This window comes from Salmo trutta, chromosome 12 (assembly GCF_901001165.1).
Source record: "Salmo trutta chromosome 12, fSalTru1.1, whole genome shotgun sequence".
NCBI classification, from domain to species: Eukaryota; Metazoa; Chordata; class Actinopteri; order Salmoniformes; family Salmonidae; genus Salmo; species Salmo trutta.
The window spans coordinates 145,343-165,648 of record NC_042968.1 but is presented as its reverse complement, the minus strand read 5'-3'; the positions used below and the strand labels follow the sequence as shown (position 1 = coordinate 165,648).

At 43.3% G+C, this 20,306-nt stretch overlaps 1 protein-coding gene across 1 annotated transcript in view; it reads left to right on the top strand.

Annotated features, from left to right (window-relative positions):
* LOC115202792 (ALK tyrosine kinase receptor-like) overlaps positions 1–10,830 on the top strand; it is a 217,754-nt gene extending 206,924 nt beyond the window's left edge. The window contains exons 22-25 of the mRNA XM_029766822.1: positions 7,811–7,912; positions 8,168–8,302; positions 9,319–9,409; positions 9,667–10,830. Coding sequence (XP_029622682.1) covers positions 7,811–7,912; positions 8,168–8,302; positions 9,319–9,409; positions 9,667–10,830 — 1,492 coding nt within the window. The remainder of the gene's footprint in view (positions 1–7,810; positions 7,913–8,167; positions 8,303–9,318; positions 9,410–9,666) is intronic.
* The last annotated feature ends 9,476 nt before the right edge of the window (positions 10,831–20,306 follow it).

Here is a 20,306-nt window from a genome sequence, read left to right as displayed (position 1 = left end):
TCTGAGGCCAGTTCTCCATTGTTAGGACAAAGGAATTTCTCTGTATTATGGGCATGAGGTGTCATAAAACCCCCACATCTTCAGACCCCTAGATCTCTCCTCCTCTGTTGGGGGTTTGGGAGATAATCTGTAGGGTGGTGGTCTCCTGTACCCTGACCTGATCAGGACAGTCATGACAACTCCTATAGAAATGGCACTATGGTTATTGTGAGTAACCTAATTGATGTTCCTTTAACTCCAACTGAGTTTATACAAATTGTCATCTCCTACCATTCTGATAGATTGGAGACTGTCAGAAAAAGTGGTTGTAATGTTAATAATTTGGTTCTTATTCTATTGGTTACCTTTAGGCAGATGCCCCACAGGCAGAGTGGCCCACACTCATTTAATATGGGACTTTTAAATGTTAGAGCAATCACTAGTTAAACCTTTCTCATGAATGACCTCATTACTGAGCTCAAAGTTGATTGCATATTTCTCACTGAAACATGGCAGTCTTCAGGATGTAGTGCCACTCTTATTGAAGCCTCCTCCTGGACTACAACTTTTCATATTCTATCGAAAAAGGGTGGGAGGACAGCCTCTATATTTACTAATGCTGTCAGCTATAAGGACATTTCATTTGGCAACTTTGGGTCATGCTACACTGTTTAAATGTCAGCCACCAGTGCTAGCTATAACCCTGTATAGGCCAACACTTTCTTTACTGATTTTTCTGAACTACTGTCTATTGTGCTTGAGAACTATGATAAAAATATTGTGTTGGGAGCTTTTAATATTCATGTTGAATGTATTAATCTTTTGAGCTCTATGGACTATATCCAACATCTTTCTCAGCCCACCCATAACCGTTGCCATACTCTGGACCTGGTTATTACCAAGGGGCTTTCTATTGAAATATCCTCTATTGTTGATGTTGCTTTATCTGATCACCACTGGGGATTTATTACTACCTTGTTACCCATAGCACAGGGTAATACTGAATACAGTATTAAGAAACACTGTCTTACATCTGAAGTTGCTACAGATTTTACTGAGTGTACGAACAATATGCCATCACCTACTCTGCCTTCCTCTTGTGATGATTTAGTTGATAACTTTAAAAGCAAATTAAGGGCAACCATTGATGCCATAGCTCCAGTAAAGTTGAAAAAGACCACATCCAAACGGAGACCCCCTTGGATGAGTGAAGAAACAAATCAATTGAAGAGAAATTGGAGAAAGTGGAGAAAGTCAATGTTGCAGGTCCATTATGATATTCTGAGAGAACAACTTGGCATATATAACAAGACAATTAGAAATGCCAGACAGGCTCATTTTTCTAACTTGACCACTAATAATCAGAATAATTAGAGAGCTCTTCTCAACCATTAATGGCCTGATAAATCCATCAGCCCATCCCCCGGCTAGCCGAAGAAATCCATCAGATAATCCCTGGGCTTCAATACCTTTTATGTCAATTGGCCTGGACACTTTGCTGCCGACCAGAGCCCCGCCGATCCATCACAACTGGTCTGCAGACGTAACTGTCCAAGGGGGTTTCAACAGGCTCCCCCGTTGCGACGTCCCCCTGAGGCCCATCTGCTAGCCTGCTCCTAGCCCCGGCCTGCTAGCTGTCTGAATCTCCGTGCCACCAGCTCGCCTAGCTACTCACTGGACCCTATGATTACTCGGCTACACATGCCTCTCCCTAATGTCTATATGCCTTTGCTGTTTTCTTTAGTTATTATTGTCTTATTTCACTGTAGAGCCTCCAGCCCTGCTCAATATGCCTTAGCTTGCATTGTTGTTCCACCCAACACACATGCGGTGACTGCACCTGGCTTAAATGGTACTTCGAGAGACAAAACCTCTCTCATCGTCACTCAATGCCTAGGCTTACCTCCACTGTACTCAATTCTTACCATACCCTGGTCTGTACATTATGCTTTGAATCTATCCTTCCGTGCTCAGAAACCTGCCCCCTTTACTCTCTGTTCCGAACGCACTAGACGACCAGTTCTTATAGCCTTTAGCCGTACTCATATCCTACTCCTCCTCTGATCCTCTGGTGATGTAGAAGTTAACCCAGGGCCTGCAGCCCCCAGCATCACTCCTATTCCCCAGGCACTTTCATTTGTTGACTTCTGTAACCGTAAAAGCATTTGTTTCATGCATGTTAACATTAGAAGTCTCATCCCTAAGTTTGTTTTATTCACTGCTTTAGCACACTCCGCCAACCCGGATGTCCTAGCCGTGTCTGAATCCTGGCTTAGGAAGGCCACCAAAAACCCTGAAATTTCCATCCCTAACCATCAAATTTTCCGACAAGATAGAACTGCCAAAGGGGGCGGAGTTGCAATCTACTGCAGAGATAGCCTGCAGAGTTCTGTCCTACTATCCAGGTCTGTTCCCAAACAATTTGAATGTCTACTTTTAAAAATCCATCTCTCTAAAAACAAGTCTCACCGTTGCCGCTTGTTATAGACCCCCTTCAGCCCCCAGCTGTGCCCTGGACACCATATGTGAATTGATCGCCCCCCGTCTATCTTCAGAGTTTGTACTGTTAGGTGACCTAAACTGGGACATGCTTAACAACCCAGCCGTCCTACAATCTAAGGTAGATGCCCTACATCTCACTCAAATTATCATGGAACCTACCAGGTACAACCCTAAATCCGTAACCATGGGCACCCTCAAAGATATCATCCTGACCAACTTGCCCTCTGAATACACTGTCTTCAACCAGGATCTCAGCGGTCACTGCCTCACTGCCTGCGTGCATAACGGGTCCACAGTCAAACGACCACCCCTCATCACTGTCAAACGCTCCCTAAAACACTTCAGTGAGCAGGCCTTTCTAACCGACCTGGCCTGGGTATCCTGGAAGGATATTGACCTCATCCCGTCAGTAAAGGATGCCTGGTTGCTCTTCAAAGTGCTTTCTTCTCGATCTTAAATAAGCATGCCCATTCAAAAAATGTAGAACTAAGAACAGATATAGCCCATGTTTCACCCCAGACTTGACTGCCCTTGACCAGCACAAAAACATCCTGTGGCATTCTGCATTAGCATCGAACAGCCCCCGCGATATGCAACTCTTCAGGGAAGTCAGGGACCAATGTACTCAGTCAGTTAGGAAAGCTAAGGCTAGCTTTTTCAAACAGAAATTTGCATCCTGTAGCACTAATTCCAAAAGGTTTTGGGACACTGTAAAGTCCATGGAGAATAAGAGCACCTCCTCCCAGATAAAATCTATGATAATCGCTCATTTCAATTAGCATTTTTCCACGACTGGCCATGTTTTCCACCTGGCTACCCCTACCCCAGCCAACACCTCAGCTCCCTCTGCAGCAACTTGCCCAAACCCGCCCCGCTTCTCCTTCACCCAAATCCAAACAGCTGATGTTCTGAAAGAGCAGCAAAACCTGGAACTGTACAAATCAGCTTGGCTAGAGAATCTGGACCCTCTCTTTCTAAAATTATCCGCCGAAATTGTTACAAGCCCTATTACTAGCCAATTCAACCTCTTTTTCGTATCGACTGAGATCCCCAAAGATTGGAAAGCTGCCACGGTCATCCCCCTCTTGAAAGAGGGAGACACCTTAGACCCAAACTGTTATAGACCTATGTCCATCCTCACCTGCCTTTCTAAAATCTTCAAATGCCAAGTTAATAAATAGATCACTGACCATTTCGAATCCCACCGTACCTTCTCCACTATGCAATCTGGTTTCCGAGCTGGTAGTGGGTGCACGTCAGCCACGCTCAAGGTCCTAAACAATATCATAACCGCCATCGATAAAAGACAGTACTGTGCAGCCATCTTCATCGACCTGGCCAAGGCTTTCGACTCTGTCAATCACCGCATTCTTATCGGCAGACTCAATAGCCTTGGTTTATCAAATGACTGCCTCGCCTGGTTCACCAACTACTTCTCAGACACACTTCTTTTCAGTGTGTCAAATCGGAGGGCCTGTTGTCAGGACCTCTGGCAGTCTCTATGGGGGTGCCACAGGGTTCAATTCTCAGTCCGACTCTTATCCTTGTATATATCAATGATGTCGCTTTTGCTGCTGGTGAATCTCTGATTCACCTCTATGCAGACGACACCATTCTGTATACATCTGGCCCTTCTTTGGACACTATGCTAACAAACCTCCAAACGAGCTTCAACGCCATACAACACTCCTTCTGTGGCCTCCAACTGCTTTTAAATGCTAGTAAAACTAAATGCATTCTCTTCAACCGATTGCTGCCCACACCCTCCCTCCTGACTAGCATCACTACCCTGGACGGTTCTGACCTAGAATATGTGGACTAACTAAAAATACCTAGGTGTCTGGTTAGACTGTAAACTCTCCTTCCAGACTCGCATTACGAATCTCCAATCGGCTAGAATCGGCTTCCTATTTTGCAACAAAGCGTCCTTCACCCATGTCGCCAAACGTACCCTCGTTAAACTGATTATCCTACCGATCCTTGACTTTGGCGATGTCATTTACAAAATAGCCTCCAACACTCTACTCAGCAAATTGGATGTAGACTATCACAGTGCCCTCTGTTTTATCACCAAAGCACCATATATTACCCACCACTAAGACCTCTATGGTATTAATGCTAAATTGTAATTATATTTGCCTCTATGGCTTATTTATTGCCTACCTTCCTACATTTGCACACACTGTACATAGATCTTTCTATTTTTCTTTTCTTTTGTGTTATTGATTGTACATTTGTTTATGTGTTACTCTGTGTTTTTGTTGCACTGCTATGCTTTATCTTGGCCAGGTTGCAGTTGTAAATAAGAACTTGTTCTCAACTGGCCTTCCTGGTTAAATAAAGGTGAAATCTTTTTTTTTTATATATATATATATATATTTTTTAATCCTATCCCCAGGAACCTATGTGAACTTTCCTCCACATCTAAATGTGATGAATTTCAAGCATTAGGCTGGGTATCAGTCAAGCAATACCTGTTGAGAAGTTTGATGATACTTAAAGGCACTATGGAGTTATTTTCCCTGGTTGACACAGGCATGCTCAGGAAAGTGATATCACAAATTATACCTGCATTCTCGATCCTATCCCCACCACCTTCTTCAAAGCTGTCACGTCCTGACCATAGAGAGCCTTTTTATTCTCTATTTTGGTTAGGTCAGGGTGTGACTAGGGGGGGTGTTCTAGTCTAGGTTATTTATTTCTATGTTGGCCTGGTATGGTTCCCAATCAGAGGCAGCTGTTTATCGTTGTCTCTGATGGGGGATCATATTTAGGCAGCCATTTCCTCACTGTGTTTTGTAGGATCTTGTTTTGAGTTAGTGCATGTAGCACCGCTGATGTTATGGTTAGTTGGATGTTTCCTTTTGTTTTGTAAGTTTCACTAAATAAAATATGTGGAACTCAGAGCACGCTGCGCCTTGGTCCATCTCTCCACACAACCGGTACAAAAGCAGTTTTTAATTGCATATCTGAAGAAGTGTAAGCTCTGGTTAATCACTCCCTGATCACAGGCACTTTCCCCACTGCACTAAAAACTGCTGTGGTGATATCCCTTCTGAAGAATCCCTTCAATGTTTGGCCAATCTCCAACCTTCCATTCTTAATCAAAATTCTGGAGAAATTGGTTTTCAAACAGATTTTTTAAGTGCCAACTATATTTTTTGGGCCCACCACAGCACAGAGAAATCCTTAGTTAAAGTGGGAAATAACCATAGAACCAACACAGATGCCAAAACAGCTCTGTCCTTGTACTCTTGGATTTAAGTGCTGCGTTGTTCTGGATAGACTGGAGTGGTGGGTTGGCCTCTCGGGTCCTGTTCTAAATTGGTTTAGGACCTATTTAACCGGTGGAGAGTTTTTTTGTCACTCCTGGTGTACATAACTCAGAGAAAATACATATCACATGTGGCATTCCACAAGATTCGATTTTCGGTCTGAAACTGTTCAGTTTATATATGTTACCCATTAGCAGCATTATCAGAAAGCACAGCATTGATTTTTAATGCTACGCAGACGAAACACAACTTTACATTTTTGTGTCACCAGAGGATTGTAGCTCCACAGATAAATTATTAGACTGTATTAGTGATTTTGTATGGCTCACAACTTCCTTCAGCTAAATCAAGACAAGACCAAGGTACTTATTGAGCCAAAGCACAGAGAGAATCTGCCATGAACATTTCAATTCACGGGCTATAAAGATAAAACACCAAGTTAAAAACCTAGGTGTTATTTTAGATTCTGAAATCTATTTCGAATCACAGATTAGGAATGTGACCAAAAGTCGATTTTTACCACCTGAGAAACATTGCCAAGGTGCAGCATCCATGCTTTTATTACATGCAGGCTTGACTACTGTAATGCTCTCCTGTCTGGTCTAACTAAGAAAGCTATTGGTCAACTGCAAAACACAGAATGCTGCAGCAAGGGTACTGACCAAGACCAGACGGACAGCACACATTACACTGATTTTAAGGTGTCTGCACTGGCTGCCTGTGTGTTTAAGATTACATTTTAAGATTCTTCTATTGGTTTTTAAATCCATCCACGATTGTGCACTCTAATACATGTGAGACATGCTTTTAAGTTATGTAACCAGTAGGTCCCTCAGGTCCTCTGGCACTGTCCTTTTAACTACCCCAAAGCCTAGGACCAAGAGGCATGTCGAGGCAGCCATTAGTTACTATGCCCCCAGCCTCTGGAATAGCCTGTCGGCCGAAACTGTGGACATTTTTAAGAGATCTTAAAACACACCATTTTAGCTTCATTCAGTTTTTCTTTGTTATTTTCATTGTTTTTATTAGTTTTTTCTTGTGAAGCACATTGTGTTGCATTCCATGTATGAAATGTGCTGTATAAATAAAGCTTGATTTGATTCAACACAATCATGAAGTTTGCTGACGGCAGTGGTGGGCCTGATCACCGGCAATGATGAGACAGCCTTCAGGGAGGAGGTCAGTGACCTGGCAGTGTGGTGCTGGAACAACAACCTCTCCCTCAACGTCAAGATGACCAAGGAGCTGATCGTGGACTACAGGGCTGCAGTGGAGCGGGTTGAGAGCTTTAAGTTCCTTGGTGTCCAACTCACCTTAAAGGCCTTAAACTCACCTTGAAGGCCTTACAATAGCCCACTCACACGTGCACAGTTGTGAAGAAGGTGTGACAGAGCCTCTTCCCCCTCAGGAGAATGAAAAGGTTTGTCATGGGCCGTCAATCCCTCAAAACATTCTACAAGAACACACCCAAGAAATACCCACATCAAACCACACCCACACGGCAACTCATGTTTAGCATCTGTCATGGCCACCAGAATTTCTAGAGAAGCAAGCCAAAAAACAATGCCATATCAGTGGGCGCAGTTCCAAGTTAACTTTTATCTTCTCAGTGTGTGTTTGGGACCGGTGAAGATGAAACAGGCTGAGGCTGTTATCAGCGGGCAATCTGATAACTCTGCTGCGTATCAGATAACAAGCTCACAGCATGTGTGTGAGACAGTTTAAAACAACTCGGTCTGTGAAAAAATGAAAATAATCCCCCCCTTTCTCTTGAAGATAAGGGAGGACTGAGGACTTTTGTGGGCGTCCACTCATTCTGTTACAGTTATTGTAAAATTCCACTGATTGGATCAGCACGGCACAATATCGCTGTGTAAAAGGAGGATCCAATTATTAGATTTGATGGTGTGTTGTTTCTATGGAAACACTGGTGCGACTGAACTTTGGACCTGCCCTCTCTCTCTTCATCCCTTTCTCTACCTGTTGTGCAGTAAATGGAGTCTTGCAAAAGCACTAACAAAATCAACCGTGTGTGTGTCTGTGTCTCCCCACAGGGCCAGCTACTACAGAAAGGGTGGGCGTGCCATGCTGCCTGTGAAGTGGATGCCTCCAGAAGCCTTCATGGAAGGGATCTTCACATCCAAAACGGACACGTGGTACATTCCATTGTAACGCACTCCCAATAACATTTTAGTTATCTTGAATGTCACCCCCTTTCATTTCACCCCTCCAGTTTACCTCACCCTCTCTCTGTCCTCACCTTCCTCTCTCTGTCCTAATGTAGAATATACTTTTTCACCTTTTGAAAGCCTCACTTCTTCCTCCCTCTCTCTTTCACCCCTGTCACCTTTATGATTCTTTCCCTCCCCCCGTCTCCTTCTTCCTCCTACCTCTCTCCCCCTCTCTCTCAGGTCCTTTGGGGTGCTGCTATGGGAGATCTTCTCTTTGGGCTATATGCCCTATCCCAGTCGCAGTAACCAGGAAGTTTTGGAGTTTGTCACCAGCGGGGGAAGGATGGACCCTCCCAAAAACTGCCCAGGGCCTGTGTAAGTCCAATATACCACTAAAACAATCACACTTCACCCAAACACATGTAGCAGATGTCAGCTAGCAGGCTAGTGAAGATTGAAAAGTGAACTGTCGCTCAGTCAACTTCCGCCCCTTTCTGAACTGACACTCAGACAGGGATGGAACTTATTCTGTTACACACTTAACACACCCTCACACACAGTATACAGTTTTCACTCATGCACACACAGTATGCAGACTTACACAGGGATACAAGCATACAAACACACACACTCGCACACAAACACACCCCAACTTCTCAGACTATCACGTGCTCGCCACCCTTTTCTTCTTTGATAATTTTTTTACACAAAAACAGACAAAGTCCCCATGTAGTAAACTTCATCTTGACTAGCTCACATTACCACAGCATATTACACAAGAGTCAAATCAGCCCTGCTAATAAAAAAAAGCTTGATTTGATGTCTCGGTGGGGTACCCCAGGGTTCAGTTTAATCCCCACTGACTTTCCATCAGTAATCACTCAAACTAGCGGGATGTTACACTTCATTGACTTCATTGTGTGTGAGTTTGTCAAGTGTATTAGTGAATGGGGCAACATGTTTTTTAATTGTGTTTGTCAACGTGTGGTCTCGGATATCCCAGACATTGGAGCATCGTAAGCTAGGCAGCAAAGGCACAAGGTCTGGGGAGGATGTCAGCTTCTCTTGGACATTTCCAAAGGACTCTTCAGACAGCCAACTCTCCAGACAAATGACAAGTTCGGGTAGGCAAGGCTTAAAATGCAGGCAGGAATTGTGCTCATGTTTAGCTAAGGTTGCAAGTGGATATGGCAGTGACGTTATTGGTGACACTTCCCATTTCTGACTTGTCCTCTCTTTCCCAACTGACACCGCAACAGACGTTTTGTACAGACGTTTTAGCTGGAGCATTGATACAGTGCCAGAAGTAAACCATCTGTCTACAGACTAGTCAACTTGTGCGAAGATCAAATAGAAAAAAAAAACATTTTTTGTGTCTCTCTCTCTCTCAGGTACCGGATAATGACACAGAGTTGGCAGCATCAACCGGAAGACAGGCCCAACTTCTCCACCATTTTGGAAAGGATTGACTACTGCTTACAGGTAGGGAGCGTGAACATTGAGAGTCAACACCTCTGCACTTGAAATGTGCTCAAGTATTATTATGACTAACTGCCAAGAGATTATTTTAATATGTTTGACTATTTTAAGAAGTGATATAGCTCATAACCTGTCTGTCCGTATAAAATCTGTATTCCTTTTGGGAATTTCTACAAATTCAGACATTGTTAATGTCATAGTTTGTTGTTCACCATTGTTACTGTCTAATGCTAGTACCATTGCTCCTCTATTCTCTCCAGGACCCCGATGTGGTGACTGTTCCCTTGCCTGTGGAATATGGCCCCCTCCCTGAAGAGGAGGAGCGGGTACCCATGCGCCCTGAGGACCCCATGGCCTCCCCCCTGCTGGTGTCCACTCTGACGCCTGACGGTGCGGGCTCCGCACCGCCACCATCAGCCCCCAAGCCCACCGAGGAGAACCGAAGAGTTGAACAACCCCTCCTCCTTTCCAACCAGCCCCCCGAAACCTGCAAGCCCCAGGCGATGGCTCAACAACCGCAGCCCCACCCCCAGACATTCACCAAGACCACAGCCACCTCCAAGGCGCCTCCCCCCATCTCCACCCAGCAACCTAACCCAGACGGTGGCCACGTCAATCTGGCCTTCACCCAGGGCCACCCTGGGGATAAGGAGGGTCGCAACGGGAAACCCACCAACCTGTGGAACCCCACTTACGGCTCCTGGTTCCTCCAGCTGCAGCAGCAGAAGAAGCAGCAGCAGCAGCAGCAACCGCAGCAACAACAACAGCTGCAGCAAAAGCAGGAAAGAGTGCGCTGTGGAGGTGGGGGAGTTGGAGGTGGGAGGGTGCCGGGCGAGGGGCAGGAGCACAAGGGATTGACTGTGGCCGAGGCGGTGGGGGCCCTGAGTCTCCAGCACCAGCAGCACAAGCAGCAGTTCCAGCCACCATACCCCTTCCATCCACAGCAGCAACAGCATCAAGAACAGCAGATACAGCTGCAGCTCTTACATCACCAGCAGCAGCAACAGCAGGGGTTCTGCAGGCCGCTTTTGCCACCTCCGCCCCCACCCCAGGCTACCTCCTTGGGTACCACTGACCCTACCCCTTCCCCGCTCCTGTTAGATTCGGCCGCCCTACCCCCGGTCCCCCTATTTAGACTTCGCAGATTCCCCTGCGGGAACATCGGCTATGGCTACCAGGAGCAAGGGTTACCCCTAGAGGCAGCCCACCATCACCAGAATCCTGTCTCTGTCAACCCCCCTCCTCCACCGCCCCCTCCCCCGCCACCCGTGGCCCCCCAGAGAGGAGTGGCGGGGACCCAGCTGTCGCTGAGCCACTCGATGACGGCCAAAGCCGAAGACAGCCTCCCTCTGCTGGTCACCATGGGGACGGTGCAGGACCCAAGGCTGCCCCGGATGGAGGGCCACAATGCCACAGTGCTTTAGCCCCTCCAACCCCCAACCTCCACCTTGATTTTTGGCTTCCACCTCGGAGACCGTGTGTACAGACAGATAGGCATACAGCCAGACCTGATGATACACCGTGCAACACTGTGTCAAGACACCTTACGACCAGCCCTCCCGTCTCGACACCTTGGTTTCATCCACCGATTGGATCAAGCCATTGCATTGAGTCCAAAATCTTTCATCCCAATGAGATAAAATGGCTGTGGAAATTACAATGGGGTGTTAAAGCACAGGACCATTAAGAAGAAAAGGTTGTGGGTTGTTGGCTAGGAAAACAGGAACAATGTACATTTTGCAGCACGGTTAGATGTTTCCATTTGGTTGAACTAGCTAATTTCTTTGCAATGTGTTCACGAGCCGCCCGCTCATCTTCGCGGCTCTGTCGATGTCAACGCAGCCTTTCACATGGAGTCATGCTGGTAACATACAAACACATAACGAAGAACCATAACACATCTGCTAGATGTCTAACTGACTGCAGCATTAGCTAACTTCTTCTCTAGCTGTCATTCATTGCAGGTTATCTATTTCATTGGCAATTTAGGCCTTGGCAGTTGACTCACCAATCAGAAACAATTTTCCCAAAATATCGTGAGAGTCGGACACTGGATTCCTGAGTTTTTTTGTGTTTTTTTTTACAATGAAGAAAAAATGTGTGTTGATATTTGCTTGCCTGCTTGTTTATTTATTAATTTGTCTATTTATTATTTGGGAGCTCTATAAATTATTAATACACCAACCTTATCCAAATTATTTTCACATACTGTACATGGGTTAGCTATTTTTTTCACTAATCTGTCCAATGTTGACTTAATTGAATTAATATAAACCTTTGTAAACAATGACCAATGCACTGAATGGTATTTCAGATAGTTGGAATCAGTACTCATGGTGGTGAAGGTTGCTATGGCATGAGGGTGGGAGTGAAAGGGAATTGTTGGGTGGGGTGTAACGGTGCCATGAGTATGTGAGTGGCTGTCTTTGCAATTTAAAGGTGTGTGATTAGGTGTGTTTGAGCGAGAGGGAAAGAAAGACAGACAGAATTTTTTTTCTTAGAAGGGAAATACTATGGAGCTTACTGTATACTGATCTTAAATGTTTATTCAGGCAAGTTCACCTTCCATTTCTCGTTAAATATGTTTTATATGTATACATTATGGCTCTCTATGGAAAGACAGACATTACTGTTCCATGGACTCTTATATGTGGCGATTAATTGAATTGAAAGTGAGATTTTAAATGGAGACATTTTGGAATTGTTTTTTTTGGGGGGGGCTTTTTTCGAAAACATTTTCTTGATTCATGACCCGTAAAAATGTATTAAACTACATTGTTGCCTTAGCCAGCAGCAATTACACCATACAGTACCAGTCAAAAGTTTGGACACACCTACTCATTCAAGGGTTTTTCTTTATTTTTACTATTTTCTACAGTGCCTTGCAAAAGTATTCACCCTCCTTGGTGTTTTTCCTATTTTGTTGCATTACAACCTGTAATTTAAATACATTTTTATTTGGATTGCATGTAATGGACATAAACAAAATAGTCCAAATTGGAGTGAAATGAAAAAAATTTACAGAAAAGTGCTGCGTGCATATTTATTCACCCCCTTCGCTATGAAGCCCCTAAATAAGATCTGGTGCAACCAATTGCCCTCAGAAGTTATATAACTAGTTAAATAAAGTCCACATGTGTGCAATCTAAGTGTCACAGGATCCCAGTATACAGTGGGGAGAACAAGTATTTGATACACTGCCGATTTTGCAGGTTTTCCTAATTACAAACATGTAGAGGTCTGTATTTGTATTATTTTATTATTTTATTTTTATCATAGGTACACTTCAACTGTGAGAGACAGAATCTAAAACAAAAATCCAGAAAATCACTGTGTGATTTTTAAGAAATTCATTTGCATTTTATTGCATGACATAAGTATTTGATCACCTACCAACCAGTAAGAATTCCGGCTCTCACAGACCTGTTAGTTTTTCATTAAGAAGCCCTCCTGTTCTCCACTCATTACCTGTATTAACTGCACCTGTTTGAACTCGCTACCTGTATAAAAGACACCTGTCCACACACTCAATCAAACAGACGCCAACCTCTCCACAATGGCCAAGACCAGAGAGCTGTGTAAGGACATCAGGGATAGAATTGTAGACCTGCACAAGGCTGGGATGGGCTACAGGACAATAGGCAAGCAGCTTGTTGAGAAGGCAACAACTGTTGCCGCAATTATTAGAAAATGGAAGAAGTTCAAGATGACGGTCAATCACCCTCGGTCTGGGGCTCCATGCAAGATCTCACCTCGTGGGGCATCAATGATCATGAGGAAGGTGAGGGATCAGCCCAGAACTACACGGCAGGACTAGGTCAATGACCTGAAGAGAACTGAAGAGAGCTGGGACCACAGTCTCAAAGAAAACCATTAGTAACACACTACGCCGTCATGGATTAAAATCCTGCAGCGCACGCAAGGTCCCCCTGCTCAAGCCAGCGCATGTCCAGGCCCATCTGAAGTTTGCCATTGACCATCTGGATGATCCAGAGCAGGAATGGGAGAAGGTCATGTGGTCTGATGAGACAAAAATAGAGCTTTTTGGTCGAAACTCCACTCACCGTGTTTGGAGGAAGAAGAAGGACGAGTACAACCCCAAGAACACCATCCCGGCCGTGAAGCATGGAGGTGGAAACATCATTCTTTGCGGATGCTTTTCTGCAATGGGAACAGGACGACTGCACCGTATTGAGGGGAGGATGGATGGGGCCATGTATCGCGAGATCTTGGCCAACAACCTCCTTCCCTCAGTAAGAGCATTGAAGATGGGTCGTGGCTGGGTCTTCCAGCATGACAATGACCCGAAACACACAGCCAGGGCAACTAAGGAGTGGCTCCGTAAGAAGCATGTCAAGGTCCTGGAGTGGCCTAGCCAGTCTCCAGACCTGAACCCAATAGAACATCTTTGGAGGGAGCTGAAAGATCGTATTGCCCAGCGACAGCCCCGAAACCTGGAGAAGGTCTGTAGGAGGAGTGGGCCAAAATCCCTGCTGGAGTGTGTGCAAACCTGGTCAAGAACTACAGGAAACGAATGATCTCTGTAATTGCAAACAAAGGTTTCTGTACCAAATATTAAATTCTGCTTTTCTGATGTATCAAATACTTATGTCATGCAATAAAATGCAAATTATTCACTTAAAAATCATACAATGTGTTTTTCTGGATTTTTGTTTTAGATTCCGTCTTTCACAGTTGAAGTGTACCTATGATAAAACAGACCTCTACATGCTTTGTAAGTAGGAAAACCTGCAAAATCAGCAGTGTATCAAATACTTTTTCTCCCCACTGTATATACACCTGTTCTGAAAGGCCCTAGAGTCTGCAACACAACTAAGCAAGCGGCACTATGAAGACCAAGGAGCTCGCCAAACAGGTCAGGGACAAAGTTGTGGAGAAGTACAGATCTGGGTTGGGTTATAAAAAAATATCTGAAACTTTTAACATCCCACGGAGCACCATTAAATCCATTATTAAAAATATATTTTATATTTGAGATTCTTCAAAGTAGCCAACTTTTGCCTTGATGACAGCTTTGCACACTCTTGGCATTCTCTCAGCCAGTTTCACCTGGAATGCTTTTCCAACAGTCTTGAAGGAGTTCCCACATATGATGAGCACTTGTTGGCTGCTTTTCTTTCACTCTGCTGTACAACTATTCCCAAACCATCTCAATTGGTTTGTGGTTGGGTGATTGTGGAGGCCAGGTCATCTGATGCAGCACTCCATCACTCTCCTTCTTGGTCAAATAGCCCTTACACAGCCTGGAGGTGTGTTGGATCACTGATATTGAGATGTGTCTGTGACTTGAACTCTGTGAAGCATTTATTTGGGTTGCAATGACTGAGGCTCGTCTGAGGCTGGTAATGAACTTATTCTCTGCAGCAGAGGTAACTCTGGGTCTTCCTTTCCTGTGGCGGTCCTCATGAGAGCCAGTTTCATCATAACGACTGCATTTGAAGAAACTTTCCAAGTTCTTGAAATGTTCCATATTAACTGATCTTCATGTCTTAAAGTAATAATGGTCTGTTGTTTCTCTTTACTTATTTGAGCTGTTCTTGCCATAATATGGACTTGTTCTTTTGCCAAATAGGGCTATCTTCTGTATACCACCCCTACCTTGTCACAACACAACTGATTGGCTCAAATACATTAAAAAGGAAATAAATTCCACAAGTTAACTTTTAACAAAGCACACCTGTCAATTGAAATGCATTCCAGGTGACTACCTCATGAAGCTGGTTGAGAGAACACCAAGAGTGTGCAAAGCTGTCATCAAGGCAAAGGATGGCTACTTTGAAGAATACATTTTTTTAAATATATTGTGATTTGTTTAACACTTTTTGGATTACTACGTTATTTCATAGTTTTGATGTCTTCACTATTATTCTACAATGTAGAAAATAGTAAAAATAAATAAAACCTTTGAATAAGTAGGTATTCTAAAACTTTTGACTGGTACTGTATATACAAAGTATGTGGACACCCCTTCAAATTAGTGTATTCAGCTATTTCAGTTGGAATCACGATTCTGTGCTTCCAACTTTGTGGCAACAGTTTGGGGAAGACCCTATTCTGTTTTGCATGACAATGCCCCCCATGCACAAAGCGAGGTCCATACAGAAATGTTTTGGCGAGATCCGTGTGGAAGAACTTGACAGGCCTGCACAGAGGCCTGACCTCAACCCCATCGAAAACCTTTGGGATGAATTGGAACGCCGACTGCAAGCCAGGCCTAATCTCCCAACATCAGTTCCGACCACACTAATGTTCTTGTGGCTGAATGGAAGCAAGTCCCTGTAGCAACATTCCAACATCTAGTGGAAAGCCTTCCCAAAAGAGTGGAGGCTGTTATCGTAGCAAAAGGGGGACAAAATTCAAATGAATGCCAATCATTTTGGAATGAGATGTTAGAGAACCAGGTGCCCACATACTTTTGGTCATGTAGTGTATACTGGACAATGTTGAATACAGTGGGGGGGAAAGTATTTGATCCCCTGCTGATTTTGTATGTTTGCCCACTTACAAAGAAATGATCAGTCTATAATTTTAATGGTAGGTTTATATGAACAGTGAGAGACAGAATAACAACAAAACAATCCATAAAAACGCATGTCAAGAATGTTATAAAATGATTTGCATTTTAATGAGGGAAATAAGTATTTGACCCCTCTGCAAAACATTACTTAGTACTTGGTGGCAAAAGCCTTGTTGGCAATCACAGAGGTCAGACGTTTCTTGTAGTTGGCCACCAGGTTTGCACACATCTCAGGAGGGATTTTGTCCCACTCCTCTTTGCAGATCTTCTCCAAGTCATTAAGGTTTTGAGGCTGACATTTGGCAACTCAAACCTTCAGCTCCCTACACAGATTTTCTATGGGATTAAGGTCTGGAGACTGGCTAGGCCACTCCAGGACCTTAATGTGCTTCTTCTTGAGCTACTCCTTTGTTGCCTTGGCCGTGTGTTTTGGGTCATTGTCATGCTGGAATACCCATCCACAACCCATTTTCAATGCCCTGGCTGAGGGAAGGAGGTTCTCACTCAAGATTTGACAGTACATGGCCCCGTCAAATGATGCGGTGAAGTTTTCCTGTCCCCTTAGCAGCAAAACACCCCCAAAGCATAATGTTTCCGCCTCCATGTTTGACGGTGGAGATGGTGTTCTTGGGGTCATAGGCAGCATTCCTCCTCCTCCAAACAAAGCGAGTTGAATTGATGCCAAAGAGCTCCATTTTGGTATCATCTAACCACAACACTTTTACCAGTTGTCCTCTGAATCATTCAGATGTTCATTGGCAAACTTCAGACAGGCATGTATATGTATTCTTGAGCAGGGGGACCTTGCGGGCGCGGCAGGATTTCAGTCCTTCACGGCATAGTGTGTTACCAATTGTTTTCTTGGTGACAATGGTCACAGCTGCCTTGACATCATTGACAAGATCCTCCCATGTAGTTCTGGGCTGATTCCTCACCTGTTCTCATGATCATTCCAACCCCACGAGGTGAGATCTTACATGGAGCCCCAGGCCTAGGGATATTGACAGTTCTTTTGTGTTTCTTCCATTTGCGAATAATCGCACCAAATGTTGTCACCTTCTCACCAAGCTGCTTGGTGATGGTCTTGTAGCCCATTCCAGCATTGGGTAGGTCTACAATCTTGTCCCTGACATCCTTGGAGAGCTCTTTGGTCTTGGCCATGGTGGAGAGTTTGGAATCTGATTGATTGATTGCTTCTGTGGACATGTGTCTTTTTTAGAGGTAACAAGCTGCGGTTAGGAGCACTCCCTTTAAGAGTGTGCTCCTAATCTCAGCTCGTTACTTGTATAAGACACCTGGGAGCCAGAAATCTTTCTGATTGAGAGGGGGTCAAATACTTATTTCCCTCATTAAAATGCAAATCAATTTCTAACATTTTTGACATGCGTTTTTCTGGATATTTTTTGTTTTGTTATTCTGTCTCACTGTTCAAATAAACCTACCGTTAAAATTATAGACTGATCCTTTCTTTATCAGTGGGCAAATGTACAAAATAAGCAGGGGATCAAATACTTTTTTCCCCCACTGTAGGTCTTTACCCACAAAATGCTATTTTGAAGAAATATATGTTCATAAATCTGCATCATTTTTCTATTTGAAGAAGAGTGTTGTAGAATATAAAGTATTCTGAGTGAAAAGTTTGAACCCAAATTGCTTGTGGTCCACTTGTGAGCTAATCTATGGGAAATATTTTGTGAGGATCTAACTTCTTACCCCATTGGTCATCAACCATGTACACATTTACATTCAATGTGCACTGTCAATGCAATCTGCTTTTATACATTCAAAGACATATGTTTTATGTGATCATTACTTCATTATAATGTGCAATCGAATCAACTTTCATGTACGTAAGTCTCAAATGGGTACATGAAGATGAGTGTTAGCCTATGCTAAGCTAAGAGGAAGGTGATTTGAGTGTATCCAGGAAGTGCCAATGTGTCAGTTGTTTGCCTGTCTGCTTGAATATGTTGTGTAAACCCTTTGCTTGTACGCTCTTTCGTAAAGCCTTACAAGCTGTTATAGACAAGTAGTGAAGACATTTGATAATTTGACATACTGACTTATACCGGCTGTATTTCTGCCCAAGAGGGCAAAATAAGAACATGAAATGACACAGAGAATCGATAGAACATTGCTCAAAGTTTCCCAAAAACGATAACATTCAAAATGATTGAATTTTTCCTTTAAGGTGCTCTTATGACAGAGGGTTCACGTAACATGTTGCACACTTTTCCCGATCGGCTGTGTGTTCACATTATATGCGGTTTCATTGCAGTAGCACATATCTCCATTGCTCCTTGTAAAAAACAATTGAACTGCAGCTGTAAAATGTTGTAATTATAAAGTATTGTACCATGACTCTGGTAAACCCTGTAAGTTGCCCTTCAGATAACATCTGCCAAAACTGAATAAATTACTATATAATGACTATTGCTTGGCTGCTACCATACGTGACTTAACTCACTCAGACATACAGCTCAATTCAAACTTGATTTGCAGTATTTTATACAGTAACAGTTAGATAAATGTTTGTTTAGTCCCTATGGCGAATGCAAAACACAGCAACTAGACTCCCTCCACAGGTGAATTAGGACTTCCTATACAATATTGTTAGAGGCCTTTAATTGTTCAGACTTAATTAGATCATTTTCTTGATTACATATTTCTTGGGGAAGTCACGCATCTCGCAAATTCACATATTTTTCATGGACCCCAATAGAGTTAGAGTGTAGCGTAATCGCTTGGAGTAGGGAAGCAGGTGCAGAAGGCAAATTTATTAATAATAATAATAATAGGTAGATTAACAAAACACGAAGCATACTGAACGAGACAAAACCAACTGCCTGATGACTGAGGCTACCGAGGGCTAAATAAAGGGAGAGTAATCAAGGTGATAGTCAGATAAATATTGGTCATGAGGTCCAGGTAATAATCATAGGGAGCAGGTTTGACTAATGGTGCCAGGACCGGTGGTTAGTAGACCCGCGACGTCGAGCGCCAGAGAAGGCGAGTGGGATTAAGCGTGACAGAGGTAGTCACCTACTTCTAGTTTTCACTATAAAGCAGTGTGCAGTAGTTGAATCAACAAAGAAAGTGAAAAAAATACACTTAATACAAAACTGATGGAATTTGGCCCTGATACGAGAACTGTGGAGCCCCATTTCATAATCAAACAAACATATCAGACAGTACGCCCACATGGGAGGTTTGGTACAGCCAAGAAACAAGCGGTGAAATTAGAATATAATCTTTATAGATTTTGGGATTTTAGAAAGACCCTTTTTTACCACTATTCCATTCACTTTATACACACACACACAATTACCAAAATATACACATTCGACATGACCAGAAATTAAAACAAAACTGTTTGTTGCGCATACACGCATACACACACAATGACTTTTATTTGAACCAGCTTCCAAGTGCATTTTAACTCGTGCTTTCCGATAATGTATCGTCTATGAAGGCATAGAACCCAGCAGTACCAAATAACACTGTTACAGAAGTGACTGTTGCAGAAATGACGTATGGCAATTACTGCAACAGAAAAGTCACAGCAATGACCATAACAGAACTGACTGCGGATAGGAAAAGTTGAATTAGCTTTCATACCACCTAGCTTTATCTCCAGACCTCAGGAGAATATCTCAGGCAATCGTGGTTCTGCATGCCAAAGCACTTCAATTGCAGGGGGCCCAACCAGGCATATCAATGGTACATCACATTGGCCATTCAGCACCAGCATCTGGGCTACTGTTGCGATCTACCTTTTTAATTGGGTGGAACATGAAGGTTTTTGTTAAATAAGGTCTCTCTTTTTTTCTACATGTATACAATCAATATCTTTGTTGCCTTCTGACTTGTCAAGAGTAAACTTTACCTGCATAAAACTTTGGAATTCTCTTTACTTAAAGTGGAACTGACTTCATTTTAACTACTTTGCTGATATGAAACAAACAGATAATCATAATGTCAGTAAAAAATATTAAATTCCCAGTTTTTGCTACAAAACAAACTTTATAAGAGGTTTTTAAATAGTTTATATTTGACTCAGCGTTCCATGACATACACTAAGGCATTGTTGGCGAAATAGATGGATACAGTTCAATGCATGATTAATATAATTCACCAATACATTTATTGGTAGTCCAAAAAATATTGCTATCAGGTTGTAAATCACAGCTGTCCTGGTACATTGTTTGCTGTCTCCATTCGGGATGCACTGTTTCACTTTCAATGACTCAATATTTTGGACAAAAACTGACAAATGTAACTAAGGCTGGGCATGTCATTCAATACAATCAAACTAGCAAGGGCAATGATCACAAGTCAGTCATAAAGTGGTTTTAATATGAT